Genomic DNA, 21,023 nt, shown 5'->3' on the forward strand with positions numbered 1-21,023 from the left:
AATTCGGGGCGAACTAGAAATCAATACGTACCGCCGACGGCGTCGCTCCAGTTCTTCCTGGGTGCCGTAAAGGCGTCCTCCGTACGCTACTACGGGGATGAGACGGATGTGGTCCATGGTCTCCCACATCTCGAGGAGATCAACGAATCATTCCCGCTAGTCCTTGAGACTCTGCATGGATGCGGCCACAGTACCTGGTCGATACTCTTCACAAGCGGAAGTGCATCTCAATACCATACCAGCTCTTCATTGATGGGTTTGGCCTATACCGGAACATGTACCGTGGCGTACCATGTTTCTGGGCCATAGCTGCATTTGCGACTGGTACTCAGAATCAGTGCCAATGCCGATGATACACTCTAATACTTTTGTGTCTACTCACATCTCGGAACATGTCGAGCCATTCCCACAACGGCACCCGTTCTCAGTACGTTGTGAACTGTCCTCAGAAGAAGAGGCACTTTACTAGAAGCCCAATCATGTGCAGCTCCCGGCCGGCCGCTCTAATCGATGGCCCTCAGTACTGATAGAGAGCGCCTCCTCGGAAATCCATAGCAAACTGGCCAGCGATGCCCGGTGGTGGTTGAATGCTTCTGAGGGAGAAGTACAAACTATCGGACTGTCCTCACCATTTCTGTGCAGAAGAGAAAGAAAGCAATCACTATTGAGAAGTGGGTGTCAATCAGCCGTCCGACACGAGGAGATCCAGTGAAAAAGGTACCTGAGGTGATTCAGAAGGTGGTTATGTCCAAGGGAAGCGATGATGCGCCAGTCCATATCACTGAAGCTCCCCTGGTAGTGCATGGAGCTCTAGAACAACTAAACCAGCATTCTACTATGCCGCAACCTTAGGCTCTTAGCCAACTTCGCTACATTCCGCCATGCTAGATTAAAGAAGCATTTCAACGTAGGAAGCGAAACGGGCGTCCAGGCCAGGTATGTGGACCCCAGGACACTGAAGGATTTGGACCCAACTGGGCTGTCATCACCTCTATGTCGGACATTAAGGAGCACGTCTCTTTGCGCACTACACGAAGAGACGCCCAGGGTCAGCCCATGGGACCTTGTGGCATATCGGCCAGGAACATGCCACTGCCAATTTGGTTAAGGGGACCGGCCAGCCATTTACTCTGGATGTATGCTATGATAGTGGCTGCGCCAGTATGGCCATGCCCCTCTCTGACCTGGATTTAATGATTTCCAGGCACGAATGGAAAAGGGCACTGTCCCAGTACTATGGGACTTTGTACTCCATAGAGAAGCACGAAGAAATCGAAATCTCGAACGCCAGGTAAGTTACATTGTCAAATCATATCTACATATATTCCTTGCTGATTGTGCTCATGTTGTGTTCAGGATCAACTACAACAGCGTAACAGAGACGTTGTTGATCAGAATAATGCCGACATTTCTCCTGGTCTATATTGACGACATCATCATATACAGCCGGGACAAAGACCTGATCAAGGTGATCCTCGCCCTACTCCAACAGTCCAGCATCGCCCTGTCCTTCATCAAATGTCACTTTGTATACCCATCAGTCAAGATGCTCGGACACCACGTCTCACGTCTGCGGATCAGCACCGCCGAAGATACACGTCCTCACCGGCCATGACTGTCATTCACCGCCAGGGCCACCTGCATCATGCGCCTCCTGTGCCATCTGTCATTCAGCCCGACCCTCGACGACTACTCCCGTGTGGCGGACGACGAGGCGGATACAATGGCGGCTGCCATCGCAGAAAGTGTCGACCGTGGCGACCGGGGTTCTCTGACTTCTGGTGGAGGACGACGACTGACTATCGGAACATGATGCCCTTAACCACGACATATCCGCAGGATGTGGGTTGGGCCTGGTGGCGACGAGTAGTAACAAACAGATCTGTGACTGTGAGGGCCACTAGGATGATAAAAGCCTTATATTTTGGCCACTTACTGGCGAGATTGTTAGTTATTACTCCAGACTATTCTTTACTAGGTAGTATTTAATAGTTCCGACGCTCAGCCCAGTGATGGTTGGTATACCTGGAAATGGTAATACCAGTTCTGACTAAACTCCTCCTCCGCAGACCAAGAAGAATGGGGCAAATACCAAAAAATTAGGTCGATTGCAATTGTTGAGCTCCATGGCTTCGACACCAGACGCAACGGACTTTTTCCAGCAGCTCACAGCACGCATCGCTGCTGCTGAGATGTATGATGATCCACTGAGCATCGAATGATGGGTTTTGTCAACCCGAGGCTTATGGGTTGACAGAATAGCTGTGACCGTTGCCCTTGGCGGGTTTTCGCTGGTTCTGTTCTTATGATGATGCAGCGACAGCGGTATCACGGACCGGTCTCTCAGCCATAGAGCCCGCAATGCGAGTGAGGTTTGTTAATTTTTGATGACAATGCCCTCCAAGACAGCCTACACACCGGCCGTGAAGTTATGGGGTTTTCAGGCGTCAGTGCAAAGGAATTTGAATTCCTTATGTCCGATCGCCATAGACCCCTGAAGTCCGCCAAATTCTCATACAACTTTCTGACCAGGCTCTTGATGATCAAGATGCCCGGATTGCAGATGAGACTCTCACGAGCTTGTTCAAAGCTACAGTTGACAAACAACTTTTCGCAATGAATCCCATTCCCGATCGTCGGGGCGCAATCGATGGCGTGCAGCGTATTGCCAAGTTCCCGATAACAAAGAGGGGAGCCCGTGCATCCAGTTGCTGGACCCGGTGCGGGAGCTAGAGTGACATGCTACTAGATAGGTTATCCTCATCTCTGTCGAAAGGCGGGCGTTCAAAATCATCTTTGAGAAGTGGGTTCCTAGCATTGCCATTTCGACCAACGGCACCAGCCAGTCTTTACGCAATCATGGCCTTTCTGCGTTGCGTGAACAGGAGATTGTCGTAACGAGAAATCGAAACAGTCACGCAGAAGTCAACGGTGGCCCTCTTATCATCAGGTTCGAGGAAATATTTTTGCGCGACCAGATGGGATAACGGTGATCGCAAATTAGGTAGAGCCTTCGAATAGTGCGAGGGTTCGATGGATATATTCCACGTGCCTCACCCCTGACTGTTTTAGGTAACTGGGCAAAGGAACCAGATGCACGGATCTAAAACATGTTATACATGAAGATGGAAGGTGAACGAATTGCATGTTCTGCAGTCGTAATATAGTACAGGTATCTGAACAGAAAAGTATCATACAGCCATTCTCAAAGTCGCTCAATCGATAGTCCTCGGAAGACCATCATGACGACGGGTTACGGCCCGAAGATTCCCAAAAGGAAGGACATCTCCGATCCTCTTAGCGCCCGTGAAGAGCATACAGAGGCGATCGATGCCACAGCCCCAGCCACCGGTAGAAGGTAGACCCCACTCCAAAGCTTCAAGGTAGCTCTCATCAACCTCCGCCGGCTCATCTGTGCCCTTATTGTAGCGTACTTGATCCTCGAATTTCCGTCTTTGCTCAAAGGGAGAGTTCTCCTCTTCATAGGTGTTAACGATCTCTCGTCCGTCGATGAAGAGCTCCGCGCGCGCCGCGACACGCTGCTGATTGGCGGGGTGGATGAAGGACTTTGACAGTGGGGAGAGACACTCAGGAGGGTTCATGATGAAGGTCGGGTTGATGCATTCGGGTTCAATGTAGGTGCTGCAGAGCTCGTCCAGGAGACGGGGGAGAGTGGCGTGCTCGGGAATAGTGAGGGAAAGGTCTTTGAACAGCTGCTTGACTTGGTCTAGGGCATCTGGGGTGGTGAGGTCGGGGAGTTTGCGACCGATCTTGCCTTCAATGCCGGTGGTAAAGTCTATTCGATGGAAGGGAGCCGAGAAGTCGACCGTTGGGGGGTTCAGACTGGCGTTCTTGTTGAACTTCTGAATATGTGCCGCCATGCCTGATAGGAGGTTCTCCGTGATGGACATTAGATCTTCCAGGTTGGCGTATGCATGGTAGAATTCACATGTTGTAAATTCAGGATTATGCGTTTTGTCCAGCCCTGTCCCGACATGTCAGTCACTTATTTCAAAACTTCGAACCACGATCAAGCATCCATCTTGACTTACCTTCATTCCGAAACGATGGGCCGATCTCGAACACTTTGTCAAATCCGCCGACCACTAAGCGCTTCAGCCATAGCTCTGGCGCGATTCTCAGACACAGCTGCCTATCGGGAAACTCGGTGGCAGACGTTTGAAACGGACGGGCCATCGCTCCACCGGCTACCGAGCCAATGATGGGAGTGCTGACCTCCATAAACGATCTGTCGAGAAAGAACTGGCGCAGAAATTGAATGATAGCTGATCGCGCTCGGATGATATCTGCCGCCTTCTTGTCGGCAAGGAACTGGACATGGCGAGGGTAGGGAGATGTCTCATGCTCCTCGGCGTCGACGGGGACATCGTGCAGGCAAGGCGATAGCAGCCGAGGAAGCTCAGTTGCAAGAACAGTGAGCTCCCCGGTTCCTGTGCGGTGAGGTTTCCCTGTTACGGCTATGGAAGATCGTTCAGTCTCGGGTAGTGATACTGGAGATGGCTATATGGCACGACATACAGAAAGCATCGCCGCGACGAAGGAGGCGGTAGAATCTCTTGAAAGCATCGGGAGCTACTCCGTCCAGTTTGCGAAGGTTGCACATAATTTGGACCTTGTGCCCATCCTGGAAGATATCGAAGAATATCAATTTGCTCCCGGCCAGTCTATAGGCACGTATTCTTCCTACAAATCTAAGTACAGAGGACAACCGAGTAGGGCCAGAACAGGCGGCAACCTACCATTAACAACGACAGTGTCATCTTCTACTGTTTGATTGCTTGTAAGGTGGCTATATCGATCACGAAATGCCGCACAGCTCAGCGACCGGTTGTCACTTGGGAGACGGGGATATGGGTCAGCGCAAGCATTTTTGACCTCCTCAAGCCGGTGTCTGAATGCTTTATCGGGGGAGGCTGCGCTGCTGCTATGCCTTGTACGTATAGATGATGCTGAGACCGGTTTGATTGTTCCAAGTAAACTATCTGCTATGTGAGAAGTACGATTGTTACTGGAAGTAAACGGCAGTCCTGCACTGAAAGTTTGCTCGAATTAGCCGATCAACCCAAGTAATACAATTTCTCCTCGGAAAATAAAAATATGAATGGGCCATTGAATCAGGTAAAAAAATGACTCCGGTGCGATCAATTGCTTGAAACAAGCATCATCTGCAGCGGTTCTGGTAAGGAATGTTTGTCTCATCATTCAATTGATGGGAACATAATCGAAAAAGAAGAAAATAAGCTTCTTACCTAAATCGAGAACTCTTCGAGCACAATTGTGAAGCCCACCGGGGGCGAATTGAGTGCATTTTATAGAGAAAAGCTACACAGTCACATCATGTTAAAGATGGAAAAAAGAGAAGAAAATTGCAATGGACACGAGAAGGTCAAAGAATTTATGGAAGGCGGTGGGAACAGACGGTCTTAGCTCCCGGCCTCATAGCAGGAAACTCCGTCCGGACCGCAATATCATATCTCATCGGTTTCAATTATTTGAGCTACCTTTCATCACCAGACTCAACTTTCTACATAGTCAGTAAACAAGCTTGCCTCCTGGTCGGACAGCTATTGGTGATTGCTAACCGCTTCTCAGATACCTGATCACATAACTCGGTCAAGCTCCCTCCCATAAAATACCATCATCATGTCTTTCCTCTTCGGCGGTCCCCCCAAGATGTCCTCGGCAGAGAAGATCGCTGCCGCAGAGACAGAGGTCGAGATGGTCTCCGATATGTTCAACCGGTAAGACGCATCAGTCTCCTCCTTACCTCTACTAGCGCCCGAGACAGGATCCTGCCTTACTCTCCTCCCGCATTTCATACCCCAACTAACGTTATACTCAATCTCAGTCTCACCGAGTCCTGCTACAAGAAGTGCATTCCCAACGACTACCGCGAAGGCGACCTGAACAAGGGCGAGTCAGTCTGCCTCGACCGCTGTGTCTCCAAGTTCTTCGAAGTCAACATCAAGGTCAGTGAGAAGATGCAGGGCGAGGCGGCCCAGAAGCAGGGCGGTGCTGGATTCGGCATGTAAGAAAAATACGCAGGCATTACTCGCTAGTCTTCTCTAGAAGGGCATGTTGCACGCATCGACATGATTTAGGAATCGATGTTCTTACAACCTCGTCCTGTGTTGCCGGTGAGGTCATACTTTCATGCTGGGCGTGGATTCTCTCAACGTTTTGCTTGCTTGCGATCGCATGGATTCAGGATGGTATCCATCGTGACTTCACGATGAAGACTCTTACTCAATAGGGTACGAGAAGTCACTCGGTCCTGGCGGACTTTGTCTATTATGGTGGCACTCTGGACGGGTTCTCGAGCATCACTGTCTTTGTGCCCGACTTTTGCAGTGCGTCTGATATGGACACCGAGCCTCTATTTCACACTATGTACACTAGAATTGGTATATAAAAATACAGGGATATCACGCTTAACACGAAAGGCATGAAAGATCGAGACATATTACTTCGAAGACATTCCAACAAATCTCCCCAACCACGACAACCATGAATTGCTCTGCTTCTCTTCCTCGCTCTTGATCAGTCCTTTCATCCTTGTTTCAAGCTCCAACACATGTCGCTCGAATTCCCCGAGGCCACTCTCCACATCCTCGACTTTGGACTCGAGGACATTGAGCTCATAGTCCAGCTTGGCTCCCATCAACTCGACGCGTTTCATGGTATCAACAAGGTAGGCGTGCTCCTCCGTCAGCAAATCACTGGAGCGTTCCCTCATTTGCTGATATTTCTCAGCCTGGTCTAGGTAGATCGAATTGATCTTCTCGTGTGACTCATAAAGTTTCCGGTTCAATTCATCCACCGAGTTCACCTGTCCTTCCACCCAAGGAACTGTGCGCTGGGTCAGCTCCTCGATTCTGGAGCTAAATATTCGGGCGTCAGAGGCCAGCGTATTCTCAAGAGCAACGGCTTGCTCTAGAGTGGCGTCTGGCTTAGGCTGCAGTGCTTCTCGGCCTCCCAGGCTTTCCCAGCCAAGTACGACGTCTTCAACAATACTGAAGGACAGGTGGCGAGGCCAACCATTGCTTCGACGCTCCGAGTCAGCTGTCGTGGTGAGTTCTATGCAACTCTGCGATCGGCGCAATAACATCAGATCGAATCGAGACGTTTCGTCCTGATTAACAGATGCGTCGGTCGATCGTGTCCTGGAGCGCCCTAGATATGATTCGTCCTCTTGCGGGTGACTTGTCGAGGGTTTTCGTGCTGACTCGGTTTCCTCATTATCTCGCGGAGAATCAACGGTGATTTTCGGAGGTTTCAATTCGGAGACTGTCGGACCACCAGTTCTCGCTGATGGCTCTGCCTTTGCTGCAACAACCTGTGCCTGATCGTGAGGCTCAGGAATGCTTTCCTCATCGGTCAGGTTACCATCAGCCTCTGTTCTTAGCACAGGCATCTCCGTATCGCTTTCGATAGCTGGCATGTAAGCCGCATCACCAACCAACTCTGCCCCGTCTTTCGTCTGCTTGTGGTGCTGAGATCGAAGGCCGGGCAGTCCAACTGCTTCTTTGAACCTGCCAAATCCGATTCGTGCGTCTGACACCTTGCCACTGACACCCCTCCGAACTATGCGACCCAAGTTCTGATCCTTTTCGTCCAGGGCGCTCGCCATTTCAGGCTGCCTCCACGGACGGTCTGAGCCTTGCAAGGATCGGTCACCAGCCAGATCTTCGTGCGAATGGCGTTTCCGGCTTGTCCACACATAGTTGTTCTGTTCATCCTTGGTGAACATCATCTCCGCAGCAGGCGGATCATGAGCGAAGCCATCACCCAGTCCACTCTTACGTGGTTTCCCCCTCCACAGCCACTTTGCTCTCTCACCAGTAATTAGCGATGCAAAATTCTCCAGCTCCAGGGTCTCAATATCAGCAATACCACCCTTTTCCCGGCCCCGTACCATACCCATGACCATCTCACCCCCATGTCCACTCAATTCGGCCATCGTTGACTTTACAGCGTCAGTCCAACCTTCTGCATTTGCCGCCTTTGCAGTTGCCCGGTGAAGCCGATCGAGAGTTTGCCGATCCAGTCTGCGTGTCCGTTCCATCTTCTGCGACTTCTGAAAGCTCTCAATTGCCCTCTTGAGACTGCGTGTATCGAAGGCGTCCTTCCCAACTGGCGCACCAAAGGCGTGAAGTCGATTTCGAGCTCCCATGAACGTGCCCAGCAGAGCAGCTACGGTCGTCGGGCCCAGTACGCCGTCACTTGGTTCTATGTTGTACAAGTCAATCCCAAACTCGGTCCACCAATCGTGGATTGCGGTCTCGGTGACATCGCAAAGCAGGCCGTCCGCGTATTCGGGTGCCAAGAGGCCAAACATTGTGAGCGCAATCTGGCATTGTTTGACGAGCTCTACTACAGCACTATACACGGGTACTCGCTCACTCGTCCGATAGAGTTGGTAAAACTTTGCCACGGTCGCAGGTGCAGGGGGCTGTAGCTTTAAGCCGGCCCGGCCGGCGCAGGAGAGCCGCTTCAGGTTTTCATTCACGATAAAATCCTCCTTGTGTCGGAGTATGTCACCATCGGGGACTGGGATGACGGTGAGCGCAGATGGAAACGAGCTCAGGTCAGTGACCATGACGGTGCCCAGAGGTGTGTCTTTCGTTCGCGCTTGGCATTGTGTGACGGCGTTGAAGTACAGTTTCAAGCGCGGGGACCAGGTGTTTTCGTCCGTTGGCACGCTGAGGACTCCAACCAAGACCTTGTGCGAAGGATCGCCCGTGTAAGTCGTAATCACAAATGTCGGGTGTATCCTTGAACAAGCCCATTGCTCAACAATGTATATCTCGTAACCCTGCAGTATGAGGCGTCGATGCAGCACGATTGTCGCAGGGTCCTCCTCCAGATACCGAAGGGCTACAGGATCGGTGAACACAAGTTTCTGATGACCGTGCGGCGACGATGCCTCCATGAGTCCGTTCGTATGTGAGGAGGGGCTCTCGTGCGCGTTGATTGAATGTTTCGTAGAATCACGTTGGTTCGCCACAGGAGGCGCAGCCTGTGCGTTGGTAACAGCTGGTGGCATTTTGTAAAGCGTGATAGCTATCGCATTAGTGGTAGAAAGTCTGTCATATCCAGAGCTGCTTGCTGCTGTTCTCAGATCAATAATAATTGATGTGACGTGTTCGAAGTCCTGAGACCTAGCTCAGAAATGAGGGGATGAAATGTTGACCCTCCTGGGGTCTCCTAGCTTTGTTGGCCACGTAAGGAAGGAACTTGACATATCCGGAGATCCTGAGCATCTATAATCTCAAAAAGAAAAGTATATAGAACCTCAGCCGTAACATCGTCAGAAGAGCAGCTCAAATGCGGAGCTGGGAGAGTAAGGTAGGGGCCAGAAAGACAGTTGACCGCAACCAAACAGCGACGTCACAGCATTCTGGAAGCGGTGAGTCGGCTACAGACAACGGGTGCCCCTGATACTAAGGTAGGTACCTACTAAGGTAGCTAAACTGCTAAAGTAGAAATTGTGCTGCCTATGAAAATGATAAACATTCTGGAGGAATCGCATCTTTCACTACTCAATACTCCACGCTAAAGAAAAGGATGAGAAGCTCATATTCATCTTGTTTGAACGCAAGAAAAGACAGCCTAGCACCCAGTCCATGAGGCGTGGCGACTGGCCAGCGACGTGTTCAGCCAGTATCGCCGACAAAATATCCATACATATACTCCGTACGCTGTACAAAATCCCAGAGGCCCCGTGTCTTCTAATTCTCGACTCAGGACAGAGATCACTCAGAAACTAGTCGGTAAGTCTCTTCTCCACAGGCCTCCGCAAGGGAAGCAAACAGTGATGAAAAGAAGACCGATGTTCTCGAGCATCTGACAGGCAGAAAACTCGCAAACTGACACCAAGAACAATTGGAGTCAGGGCAACTTTTTTTTTTTTCAAAAATTCCCAGCCGATCCGAAGACCGGCTGAAGCGGTCAACTAGGTAGTTTTCAACTAGCAAAAACACGGTCTCGGATGTCTCCTCACTGACACGTGTAAAACCCGTGCACCAGGATGGAGAAGAAAAGAAAAAAAAGTCTAAAGAGAAGGGAGAGCAGCCAGGTTATATACCTCTGCCAAGACCCACCACTTGCGCTAGCGCAAGCGAGGCTTTTCCCTTAATTGGCAGCGAATATGATTGGCTGTATTACTTCCCTGTCCTTGGTTACCAAGCATTTTATGTAAGCAATAGAATATTCACGATCATGTACAGAGAAAGGAATTACAATAATGGTAGAGTAGGTGAGGTCTTTGCGACAGAAGACCCCATATGGACTCTAGTTCATGATGGGAATATGTGGAAGAGCGAGCCTTTTCTGCTTTCTCATCCTTGTAAGAAGTTCGAAGTTGTCTTTATTGCTATGCATTACGCCGTTACGGAGTAGATAAAGTGGACTGACTACCACCACTCCGCATGGGGCCATTTTGCATCGGTACGGAGTACTATCTACTTTACTAGTCGGAATATAGGAAATGCTCTAGCGTAGCGTCCATTGTTTCGATGTGAGTCGTAGACTACTCTAATTATTATGAATAAACAGCATCAGTCTCAGATTCACTTGACTCACTTCCTGAACCCCCGCAGCATCATACCAACACCTATCCAGATGATACCTCGAAAGAGGGGTAAAAGAGCATTATTTGACAACACGTGATGTCCCATGTCGTAATGGAACAGTCGGTCGCCGAGAGCTTATCGAAACTCACTCACCTCCACCTCACCTGTCGGTCTTGATTTTTGAGTCTGCCCTCTCAGAGACTGCCCTTAAATCGCCCAAAATCATCAGCTGGGCGCTATCCGAGTCATCCATATGGCTATCGCTATTGTGGTGCTAGAATAGCGGAAATCACCCTACTCCGCTTCAAGCACCATCTCCGAGTCACCCCAGAGCCGCCATGGACCTTGTTCGGAAGGAGCATGAACGGCTCGCTAAGAGGCTTAAGGCTTCTCAGAATATTAAAAATGTGCAAGACACGATCGATCTACTTCAAGCAGCGCGGGACTCGATCGCCTCTGGTTCGTTCCTCTTCCTCCGTCGGTTTCGCGACCCTTTTGATCGCTTGGCGGCGTTCATTGACTGATCATTGTACAGATCCAGATCAAGCATCCATAACCCTAGCAAAGCTCCAGACTTCCGTCAAGTCATCATTCGACTCGATCAATGACAGCCTCAAGGAACACCACAGCGGTCTGAACAAGTACAGCAAAGCACTAGATAAGGTCTTGTCTCCGAGTTATACCAGCACATCTGGTACTCTCAAGCTGACACTGTGTAGCTCTTCAAAGACAAACCACTTCCGAGTACCGAGCACGATGCTTTATCGTCTCAAGAGCATCTCATCAACCGCGCAATTGCGATGCACCTGTTACGAGAGGGACAGTTCTCTGTAGCCGCAGCATTCCTTTCCGAAATAGCCGAAACGAAAGCTTCGAGGCAAGAGAACGATATGGATACGGATGGCCCAGACGACGCCACGACTCTTCTCGATATCGACGAAGTTCCTTCGAGCGAAGTGCGGAAACAATTCGCCACGATGTATTACATACTACATGAGATGAAGGAGAACAACAACTTGCTTCCGGCTATTCAGTGGTCAAGGGACAACAAAGAAGCTCTGGAGGCAAGAGGCAGTAATCTTGAATTCGAACTGTGCCGGTTACAGTTCGTCTGGCTCTTTCATGGCGGACAAGGCCCTGTTGTCGCGGGTCCACAAGCTGCATTGGAGTACGCCAGGCGTGAATTCCATCTTTTTCTCCCCAGGTACTTGGTGGAGATTCAGCAGCTGATGGGGGCGATGGCCTTTTCTCCAAACCTCCAAGAGTCGCCTTATCGAACTATTTTCGACAATCCGTCGGCATGGTCTGATGTGGCGCAGTCTTTCACTCGGGAGTTCTGCTCACTGCTGGGTTTATCTGCCGATTCACCATTATACATAGCAGCTACTGCTGGTGCGATAGCGCTACCCACTTTGTTGAAATTGCAGACAATTATGAAAGCAAAGAGGACAGAGTGGACCACACAAAACGAACTTCCGGTGAGTCGAGTCGCAGCCGTCCGCGTCACCGCTATCTTGTCTACGGATTTGATTTTAATTGACATACTTTATTCAGGTCGAAATCCCACTTCCACCCTCTTACCTCTTCCATTCGATCTTCGTCTGTCCAGTCTCCAAGGAACAAAGCACAGACGAGAACCCCCCAATGATGATGCCTTGCGGTCATGTTATTGCAGAAGAGTCGTTGAAACGACTTTGCAAAGGCACAAGATTCAAGTGTCCTTATTGTCCCAATGAGAGCCATCCCCGAGAGGCAAGAAAGGTCTTCCTATGAAGAATAGGGGTTCATCAAACATAACTGGTGTAAGATTCCTGCATCCCTTTCCGCCTGGAGGAAAGAATCGGCTTGATGGAGAACGGGATTGGGTCTTGGGAATCCGGATTTTCTTTGTTTCTTTTCTGCTACTCAACTGTGTAAGGATGGCGGCGTTTTCGGTGTCGAGGTCATAAGGGCATGCGGGAAGTCATATATGCGTATATTCTCTAGATAATCCTACTCTTGGTTTAAGACTAACTGCAAGCCCCTGCATATCGGCTCCCAGGATGCCCAAGACATTCCTTTAAAGGTCTGCCCCACATATGGGACGGTGTTATCCAGCTTCGACTTTGAGCAATTGAATAGCCACCTGGTAGATAATGTGGTATTTGTCTGTTTCACCCAGTAACCACTCATTATCAGGGAAAGTACCTAATCTAGGCCAGGATAATGCTTGCTCTGAAGGAGGATGTATCAACTTTCCTATTAATATTGTCTTAATCAAGGAATCAAACGTGTTTTCCGAGGCGATCCGAGTGCCCCACCCATCCTTTGACTATTTCTGACATCTAATTGGACAGCGAAAATCCCGTGACTGCGCGATGATTTGGCGATGCATTAAAAACCACTTTACGCGTGAAATACCTTACCTGTCTTTACGCGCCTGCAGTGAACTGGAACATTTTGTGATAGATGCACAAAGGAAGCGCCAACAATGTTGACGGGTGTACTCCAAATAATTTATAGATGTCTGAATGACTCGGAAGCTCAAAGGACATAAAAGAAACCAGTTTCCAACACTGGTTCAGCTTCTGGCCTTGTTGCTCTGTTCGTCGGCTGTTGCGACAGTATCACCCCCTTTGGCCGTCGTACTGATAGACGCAGGTACAGATACAAGCATACGGCCAGCTGTCTCACCATTGACCAAGTAATTGCAGCTTTATTCCATCAACCCCTGAGAACATACCGTTTGCTCTCAGCTCAATTGAGTAGCTCAGCCCGTCTTGAAGATGTTAACCCAACAGCACAGCAGTCAAAACATGCTTTCCATCAAACGTCCGTCTCAGAGTCCCACCGATAGCTTGTCCTCGAGATATCGCGCTGGAAAAGCGACCCAGCGAGTGAGGAAGCCCATCCGCGACTCTCCTAGTACTCCATCGCGACGGCTCGAAAGACGCCAAAGACCCGACAGCTCCCCAGACAAGAAGTAAGACCACCATCCTTTCCATCGCGCAAATCGTCGCGCAGGCGGTTGAATGCTAACGAACGACAACCTCCCGCCGCCAGCTCGTCGAGTACATCGATAGTCACCATCTCCGTTGGCCCAGAACAGCGCCTCTTCGCCGCCCACGAGGACACCCTCTGCACATCCCCTTTCTTCGCAGCCGCCTGCTGCCGGGCGCACTCGCCAGAATTGCCTCACAAGCGCATCACCCTGCCCGATGAACAGCCCGAGATCCTATCGTGCATTCTCGAATACCTCTACAAGGGCGACTACACGCCCCGGGCCATCTACAACAGGCACCGCGATACGTGGGAGCTCGAGAACACCGGCTTCGACACAGACGGACAAACCACCAATGCGACCATTTTCCACCAGGCAACTGGTTCGGTGATCCTGAGGGATACAGCCGTTTAGTACGTCTGCTTTGGAAACCGCGAGGCAATATACACACACAAGCCCAGACTAGTGACTAACATTGCTCCTCGAACAGCTGTGCAGCGCAAAAGTACGGTCTCGAGCCCCTGAAACGCCTTGCCTTACGGAAACAGGGTCTCCACTCCGGTATCCAGTGCAGTACCATCCTGACCAGTGCTCGCTACGCCTACGCCAACACCTCAGATAACGAGTCCAAACTGCGCGCTCATTATCTGGCGCTGATTATCCGGAGCCGGTCGACGTTCAAGCGGAGCGGGACCATGCAAATGGAGATGGAGAAGGGAGGAAAGTTATTCTTCGATTTGTTTGTCGCGATGTGCAATCATATGGTGTGTATTGTCCTCTCTGGGCTCTTTTGTATGAATGGAGCTGACTTTCGTCCTTCGCTTAGGATGACCTCACATCCACTGCTCAATCTTCTCTTGCTTAGTTCCACATCCAGATGTCCGTCGACTTATTACTCCATTTCAGGTTCAGACTGTTTGTTGCGCCTTTCTACTATACCCTTCGCTATTTTCGATTTGTTTGTCGCGCCTGCAAGGCCACACTGTACAGTAACTCTGTTTCATGTCTTGCCCCTCAAAAGCGGAAATAATGCAGTACCCTTCTTCTCACCTCGCAATCAATGTGTTCTCATTTGTGCATGCGAGGATTCTGGAATACACGTATTATGGATAGACGCTGTTTTCATAATCTCATATGTAATTTATACAATGATGGTGCAGTCTTCGGCATAAAACTGTCTTCCGCTGATGTATGTCGCTTACCGAACGATCCAGTTGGACCATGCGAGAAGCAGGGAGGCAGTGAGGTAGGAAGTGCAACCTGGTTGACATGCACCTCTTCCTCGAGGTGACCAGTCTGTTATCGGTATGTAAAGCTACCTAGTTGTGGATGAGAGCGTGTTGTGTCGCATCCAGATGGCTATTCATGCATCATAAAAGGGTATCATGGCGAATTAGGCTGCATATAAACAGCTCAAGGCTTTCTTCGCTGGCAATGCGTATGAAATCACCTGAAGAGTCGTGATAATTGCACTTGGAGGCCGTGATTTTGAGATCATATGTTGGGCGACCTCAAATTTCGAGTGTAGGCCCGGCTCTGGCTCAAGCTCAGCTTCAAATCGTAGGGTTGAATGGCGAAGTGGAGGTCTAAACGCCTGTTCCTGGAAAGGCCGTACCGCCCTTACTCAATACAACCATACCACGCTCCCGGGCAATGTAACCCTTCATGAGCCCCTAGCAACAGTCAATCAGTCTGTGCTCGCTCCATGTAATGAATAAGAAAAACATACCTTGTATATGAGGTTAGACAATAGGCATTCGACCTCATCAATATCTACCCGAGACCTGTCATCTGCATGTGTGCCAATCCTCAGCGCTGCTGCGAACTCAGCCACAGGAACACGGGTTCGGCGAATCGGAGGCTGGCCGTCCTTGGGTTCTTCGAACCCTCCAGCGATGAAAACCTTCCGGAATAGATTTCGCAGAGCAATATCGCGTCCTCGTTCGAGCGGCAGATAGATGCGTCTCTTGACAAATTCCTCTTCTCCGGCGGACATGGCTGTGTCAAATCCAACCAGATCTCCCTTTCGTATGCATTCGCACAAGGGGCGGAATAGTTTCTCCAATCTGGGAAAGGGTGCGAGAAGTTTTTGGGATGGTAGAGTATGGGTTGTGACGAGGTGGCAGGGAACAAGATATGTGAGGATCAGCCTACTAAAAGTTAGCGAGAGCATAGAGACATGCGCTTAAGGTTCACTGACTCTCGATTTTTGAATGCACTCTTGTGGCACATTTTCCACGCACACGCCAGATGTTCTTCCGCCTGTGGAAGGCCATCGGAATCAGCCTTTAATATTAATTAAAAAACCCAAGATCGTCTTACCTCCGCGTAATTTTCATCTAGAAAGTGAATAACACCAACATAGTACTTGAACGTGACTATGTGGGACTTGGGGAAAGCTTCCAGCTCAGGGAGATCGGCGGACGAAGCACTAAGAGCACGAAGAAGGTTCTTTGAGAGTCCGACTGAGTTGAGCTAGGTTTGTCAGCCGACGTTCAGCAACGGAACGGGCTTCATTCGTACCTTAAAGTATGTCTTGAACAAAAGATTTGTGGTGTTGTAGATACCCCATTTCCGGGATTCTTCGATCGGTGTCCTTGAATTGTACTCAGCAATTTGCGAAAAGAGCGGAGGGCTAGAGCAACTACAAACCTGTCGCTCAGACAAAGTGTAAACATCCGATTGATTATCCGGGCAGCCTCCTCGAGTTTCGCACTCTTCTCGAAATCTGCAGCGACATCATCTTGGAACCGGTCACCAAAAGCCACGGCTCCTTGAGAGGAAACCTCAGCGTCTGCTTTGATCGCAAAAACCCTCAAGTATTTCCCAACCACATAGAGACACGGCACTGTCCATGCTTGAAGTCCGAAATTCGTGTAGCCCCTGATGAGAGTATTTGCTACATTTTTCCAAGCATCAAAAACCTTGGCCCAGCTGGCCGACGGGTTATACTCCTCGAATTTGATGATCTCCCCTACAGCCTTCCAATACGCTGAGAAGATGTCCACCCAGCCATTCTGCTCTTGCTTTGGGAGCTTCAGGCCATTTGCTTGGAAAAGTGAATAGCGCAGATCCGCCGAAATATGTTCAGAGTCAGAAAAGTTGTAGAAGGACAGCAAGCGATCGGGGCATTCGGAGGTTGCGATGGGTGTCAGAGCTGCCGCCAAACGAGGACCAGACCCGTTCTTCTGGCCTTCCTTGAAGTCTGTAAAGACAGACGCCATGGCAGACTGCGTGTTTAACCAGAGTCCTAGATTTTCGTGTCGAAGCGTCAGTGCTCTGACAGTAACAGAAATATCTTCAACAAACAACCTGGACTAATCATGAAGCTAGTCTACCTAGGCTCTGGTGTCATCATCCATTCCTGCCTCCTTCATCGACAAACGCGAACATGATTGGGGGGAAAGTGGGGAACAACGCGGGCTGCCGTGGATTCCTGAGGCCCTTATCAGCCGCTGTGGCTGAGCGTCCAAATCAGGTATAGCGTCCGAGTCAAGCCCCAACCGCCTGGTCGCTTAGGCGAAGGGCGGCAGCCCTAACTCAACAAGTTTCACAAATCCTCATTTTCGACCAGACCAGCCGGCACACCTATCTCGACAGTCAACCACAACAGAGTCGACAAAAGTAAGCACCACCCTCGTTACCTGTCTTTTTGTCGTTTGCATTTGATACTAATTGGATTTCCAGATGGGTGAGTGATTTTTTTCCCTCGATGACACGAAAATTTCCCCGATCGGTTGCAATGGTTTCCCGCGGACGTCGAATGACATATTTTCGAAGAATGGGTCCTGGACGACAATGACAATGGAGGATACGCCGACAGAGAGAGGGAAGTGCGCGAGATCTTTTGGAAAGATGGAATGAGACTGTTCATTGAAGAAGGAGGTGGAGTTGAACTCCGGTCGCACATTGTCGAAATTTTTCCAGATTCAGGGCTGAACAAGCGCGCCATCAACCATGACGTTCGCGCGGAAATCAATGCAACGATCAAAGACGCTTTTCTATTCGATTCGGATATACTTGAAGGAACAGTCACTGACTGGTGTGTCTCACAGGGCGTCTCACCGAGTACCAGGTCATCGGGCGTCACCTGCCCACCGAGGCTAACCCCACGCCCAAGCTGTACCGCATGCGCATCTTCGCGCCCAACACCGTTGTGGCCAAGTCGCGCTTCTGGTACTTCTTGACCCAGCTCCGTAAGGTCAAGAAGGCCAACGGTGAGATCGTCAGCCTCAACGTGGTATGTCTACTATGGGAAAGGTTTCTTCGGTCAAGATGAGGTCGACTGACTTTGTCTCTTTTCTTGTTCGCTAGATCAGCGAGAAGCGCCCTCTCAAGGTCAAGAACTTCGGTATCTGGCTCCGCTACGACTCTCGCTCCGGTACCCACAACATGTACAAGGAGTTCCGTGAAATGAGCAGAACCGAGGCTGTTGAGGCCCTCTACCAGGACATGGCTGCTCGTCACCGTGCCCGCTTCGGCTCCATCCACGTATGTTGAAGCCCATTCGCGAGCAAATGGTCCTCTTGAGATCTAACGAACTGCATGCAGATCCTCAAGGTTGTCGAGATCGAGAAGGCCGACACCATCCGCCGCCCCTACATCAAGCAGCTCCTCCAGAAGAACCTCAAGTTCCCTCTCCCCCACCGCTCCGCCAAGCCTGCTGGCAAGAAGGTCTTCGCCTACTCGAGACCCTCTACCTTCGCTTAGATATGACGTTTTGGGCTATGGGAGATGGAGTGTGCGGATCAATGACTATGTTATGGCCATAGCGTGCAAGAAGGACACGGATCACGCGGAGAACAAGGCGTGTATCTACCGCCCAGAAGATGGGACGGATGTTTTTGATGTCTCTTTAGTCCTCTGCAGCGACCCTTGCAAGTTATTATCAAAAAAATTACCGAGGTTCTTTTCTTTTCTTAATAGCATAGTTCTATCTGAGAGGTAGTCCGCGTAGTACTCGGTAGATTTCTCTTTCTGATGCTGTCTCTGTATGTAGTAACAGGCTGGGTAAGCGGAATGGCTCGGCAATTGAGTATATTGCTGTTGCTAAAGTGCAGGATGTCTCTGGACTTCCATCAGACGTTGTGAGACTGCCAGTGCAAATGACAACAGCCAATGCTTTGAGAACGGTCAGTATATAGCGTCCACCGAGGTCATCTCTCCGTGAAAACCACAACTATGGCATCTTCATCTTCATGGAAGAAAATACTGAGCCCAACATACAATGACATTCATCATTGTCTCTCTATCCAATTGCTCTCAGCGAAAACCCCCGACCGAATTAGTAATCGTCAGGAACGGGTATTGCGTCATGCGAGACCAGTAAGTCGGACAGTGGGAGAACCCGAAACGCGAGGAACTAGGTATCTACTAAGGTTGAACATCCCCACCGATTTCTTGTTTCTCTTCCGGTTCGGCTTATTCTTCAATTGACAACCAGTTTGTGTCAATTCTATTCACAATGTTTGCGCGTCAATCTCTTCGCTTTGCTCAGCCCTTGAAGCAGGTATAAAAAGATGGCTCCGAACAGTTTTGTGTCCTTTTAGGGAGGGAAGGACATTGGCTGACTGACGCACCCAGGGCTTCCGCAAATACTCCACGGAGGCACCCTCCAAGGGCAAGGCTTCTCTCGCTCCGATCTACATCTCCGTCGGTCTCGCTGGTCTCGGTGTGGGATTGTACCGGTACAACTCTGCCAGCGCGGAGGTTCCCGCTGCAGAGCGCCCGAAGGTTTTTACCGGTGGTGACCAGGGTTGGGTTGATCTCAAGTTGGCTGAGATCGAGAAACTCAGCCCCAACACCAAGAGACTGCGTTTTGAGTTTCCTGACAAGGATGCTGTCTCTGGTCTTCAGGTCGCATGTGGGTAGACCTTTTTTCCTGGAGACGTTGGGTTGTCTCATAGCTCACTTTTCGCCGTTTAGCTGCCCTGTTGACCAAGTTCAAGCCCCACGACGCCGAGAAGCCGGTAATCCGTCCTTACACCCCCGTGAGCGATGAAGGTACGCGCTCTCTTCTCGAATGTACCTGGCAGTGATTGACTCCATCTCTGCAGATCAACCCGGCTACCTCGACCTCGTCGTCAAGGTCTACCCCAAAGGCCCCATGTCAGAGCACCTCCACAACATGAACGTCGACCAACGCCTGCAGTTCAAGGGACCCATCCCCAAGTATCCCTGGGAGGCCAATAAGCACAAGCACATCTGTCTGATCGCCGGTGGCACTGGTATCACGCCCATGTACCAGCTGGTCCGCCATATCTTCAAGAACCCCGAGGACCAGACCAAGGTCACCCTTGTCTTCGGCAACGTCAGTGAGGAGGACATTCTCCTGAAGAGAGAGTTCGAGGATCTGGAGAACACCTACCCCCGCCGCTTCAGGGCCTTCTACGTGCTGGACAACCCTCCCAAGGAGTGGACCGGCGGCAAGGGCTACATCACCAAGGAGCTCCTGAAGACCGTCCTCCCCGAGCCCAAGGAGGAGAACATCAAGATCTTCGTGTGTGGACCTCCCGGCATGTACAAGGCTATCAGCGGACCCAAGGTCAGCCCCAAGGACCAGGGTGAGCTGACTGGTATTCTTGCGGAGTTGGGTTACAACAAGGACCAGGTCTTCAAGTTCTAAGCCGGTGCGCTTAGCGTTTGTAAAAAGGAATAGTCCACTGTGTCACTAGAAGTACCCTGTAGCGCATGGGGTGGTCATACATTTAGAGCTCGAGTATCGAGATCATGCATCTACTTTTATCATACACTGAACCATGTCTGAGTCTAGATTCCTGTCATCCAGAACCATGGAATGGATGTTCATGGGCACCGGCAAGCAACGCTAGCAGTGTCATCTATAGCATAGATGAAAGCAGTTAAACTTCCACAATGAGAGCTCGAGTTAGTCACTCCAATCCTGCAAGTAAAAGGCACGACAAGGTAGGTACCAAGCAACGGAAGGGGTTACTGATATCGTAACTAAGCTGACACTGACATCAATTCCATCACAACTCACGCACTATGACTACACTCAGCCTGGTAATATTACTCCCCAGCAACTAACAGGGCGATGAATGCTGTTGAAGCCCGAGCCAGAATGGCTGATCATGGTTTCACTGTGGGATATATATATTCTCTCCGGCATAGCAAATACACCCTGGACAATAACCCGCCTATCACGACATGATCAAATATTTATTGAATTGTTATCGAAACGAAGTCTATTTGCCATGCGTATCGTATCATCACTAAAGTAAGAGTGCAACGAGAACATCCTGCTTGCAGACAACAACCCCGCTTCTTCAGTCATGTCCAGTGTAGACTAGGCTACCGGCTACATGATGGGCCCCACGGAGCGGTCAGTAGCTGTAGGCGCAAGGCAAGCCTACAACTGCAACTGCAAGAGTGAGTACGTACTGAGTAGTGACTAGTGAGGGAGTGGGGTGGGGTCTTCAGAAGAGCTC

The 21,023-nt window shown here is 50.3% G+C and overlaps 7 protein-coding genes across 7 annotated transcripts; 4 read left to right on the top strand and 3 right to left on the bottom strand.

The window, feature by feature from the left end:
* Window positions 1-3,215: 3,215 nt before the first annotated feature.
* On the bottom strand, window positions 3,216-4,624 carry CDV56_105634 (putative lysyl-tRNA synthetase; the record flags this gene model as incomplete). The annotated part of the gene is made up of 3 exons (XM_026759253.1): window positions 3,216-3,985; window positions 4,053-4,478; window positions 4,540-4,624. The coding sequence occupies 3 exons, from the start codon at window positions 4,622-4,624 to the stop codon at window positions 3,216-3,218; spliced, it is 1,281 nt and encodes a 426-aa protein (XP_026612932.1).
* A 1,040-nt stretch (window positions 4,625-5,664) lies between these two features.
* Window positions 5,665-6,053, top strand: TIM10 (Tim10/DDP family zinc finger protein; the record flags this gene model as incomplete). Its single annotated transcript, XM_026759430.1, has 2 exons — window positions 5,665-5,762; window positions 5,870-6,053. 2 exons carry the CDS (start codon window positions 5,665-5,667, stop codon window positions 6,051-6,053), a joined length of 282 nt encoding a protein of 93 aa, XP_026612933.1.
* A 431-nt stretch (window positions 6,054-6,484) lies between these two features.
* On the bottom strand, window positions 6,485-8,953 carry CDV56_105866 (putative Sin3 complex subunit (Stb2); the record flags this gene model as incomplete). The annotated part of the gene is made up of 1 exon (XM_026759485.1): window positions 6,485-8,953. One exon carries the CDS (start codon window positions 8,951-8,953, stop codon window positions 6,485-6,487), a length of 2,469 nt encoding a protein of 822 aa, XP_026612934.1.
* A 1,980-nt stretch (window positions 8,954-10,933) lies between these two features.
* CDV56_106165 (ubiquitin-protein ligase RMD5) lies at window positions 10,934-14,440 on the top strand (the record flags this gene model as incomplete). The annotated part of the gene is made up of 6 exons (XM_026759784.1): window positions 10,934-11,054; window positions 11,131-11,258; window positions 11,315-12,073; window positions 13,501-13,988; window positions 14,066-14,339; window positions 14,402-14,440. 6 exons carry the CDS (start codon window positions 10,934-10,936, stop codon window positions 14,438-14,440), a joined length of 1,809 nt encoding a protein of 602 aa, XP_026612935.1.
* A 721-nt stretch (window positions 14,441-15,161) lies between these two features.
* csn12 lies at window positions 15,162-16,799 on the bottom strand (the record flags this gene model as incomplete). Its single annotated transcript, XM_026760054.1, has 6 exons — window positions 15,162-15,248; window positions 15,305-15,725; window positions 15,776-15,837; window positions 15,898-16,050; window positions 16,099-16,171; window positions 16,228-16,799. 6 exons carry the CDS (start codon window positions 16,797-16,799, stop codon window positions 15,162-15,164), a joined length of 1,368 nt encoding a protein of 455 aa, XP_026612936.1.
* Window positions 16,800-17,262: 463 nt separating this feature from the next.
* RPL20A (60S ribosomal eL20 domain-containing protein) lies at window positions 17,263-18,285 on the top strand (the record flags this gene model as incomplete). The annotated part of the gene is made up of 5 exons (XM_026760191.1): window positions 17,263-17,266; window positions 17,356-17,606; window positions 17,651-17,815; window positions 17,890-18,066; window positions 18,127-18,285. 5 exons carry the CDS (start codon window positions 17,263-17,265, stop codon window positions 18,283-18,285), a joined length of 756 nt encoding a protein of 251 aa, XP_026612937.1.
* A 754-nt stretch (window positions 18,286-19,039) lies between these two features.
* MCR1 (cytochrome b5 reductase family protein) lies at window positions 19,040-20,200 on the top strand (the record flags this gene model as incomplete). Its single annotated transcript, XM_026760300.1, has 4 exons — window positions 19,040-19,084; window positions 19,159-19,438; window positions 19,501-19,578; window positions 19,632-20,200. 4 exons carry the CDS (start codon window positions 19,040-19,042, stop codon window positions 20,198-20,200), a joined length of 972 nt encoding a protein of 323 aa, XP_026612938.1.
* Between the last annotated feature and the right edge of the window lie 823 nt (window positions 20,201-21,023).

The sequence above is a fragment of the Aspergillus thermomutatus genome, assembly GCF_002237265.1.
Source record: "Aspergillus thermomutatus strain HMR AF 39 chromosome Unknown NODE_149, whole genome shotgun sequence".
NCBI classification, from domain to species: domain Eukaryota; kingdom Fungi; phylum Ascomycota; class Eurotiomycetes; order Eurotiales; family Aspergillaceae; genus Aspergillus; species Aspergillus thermomutatus.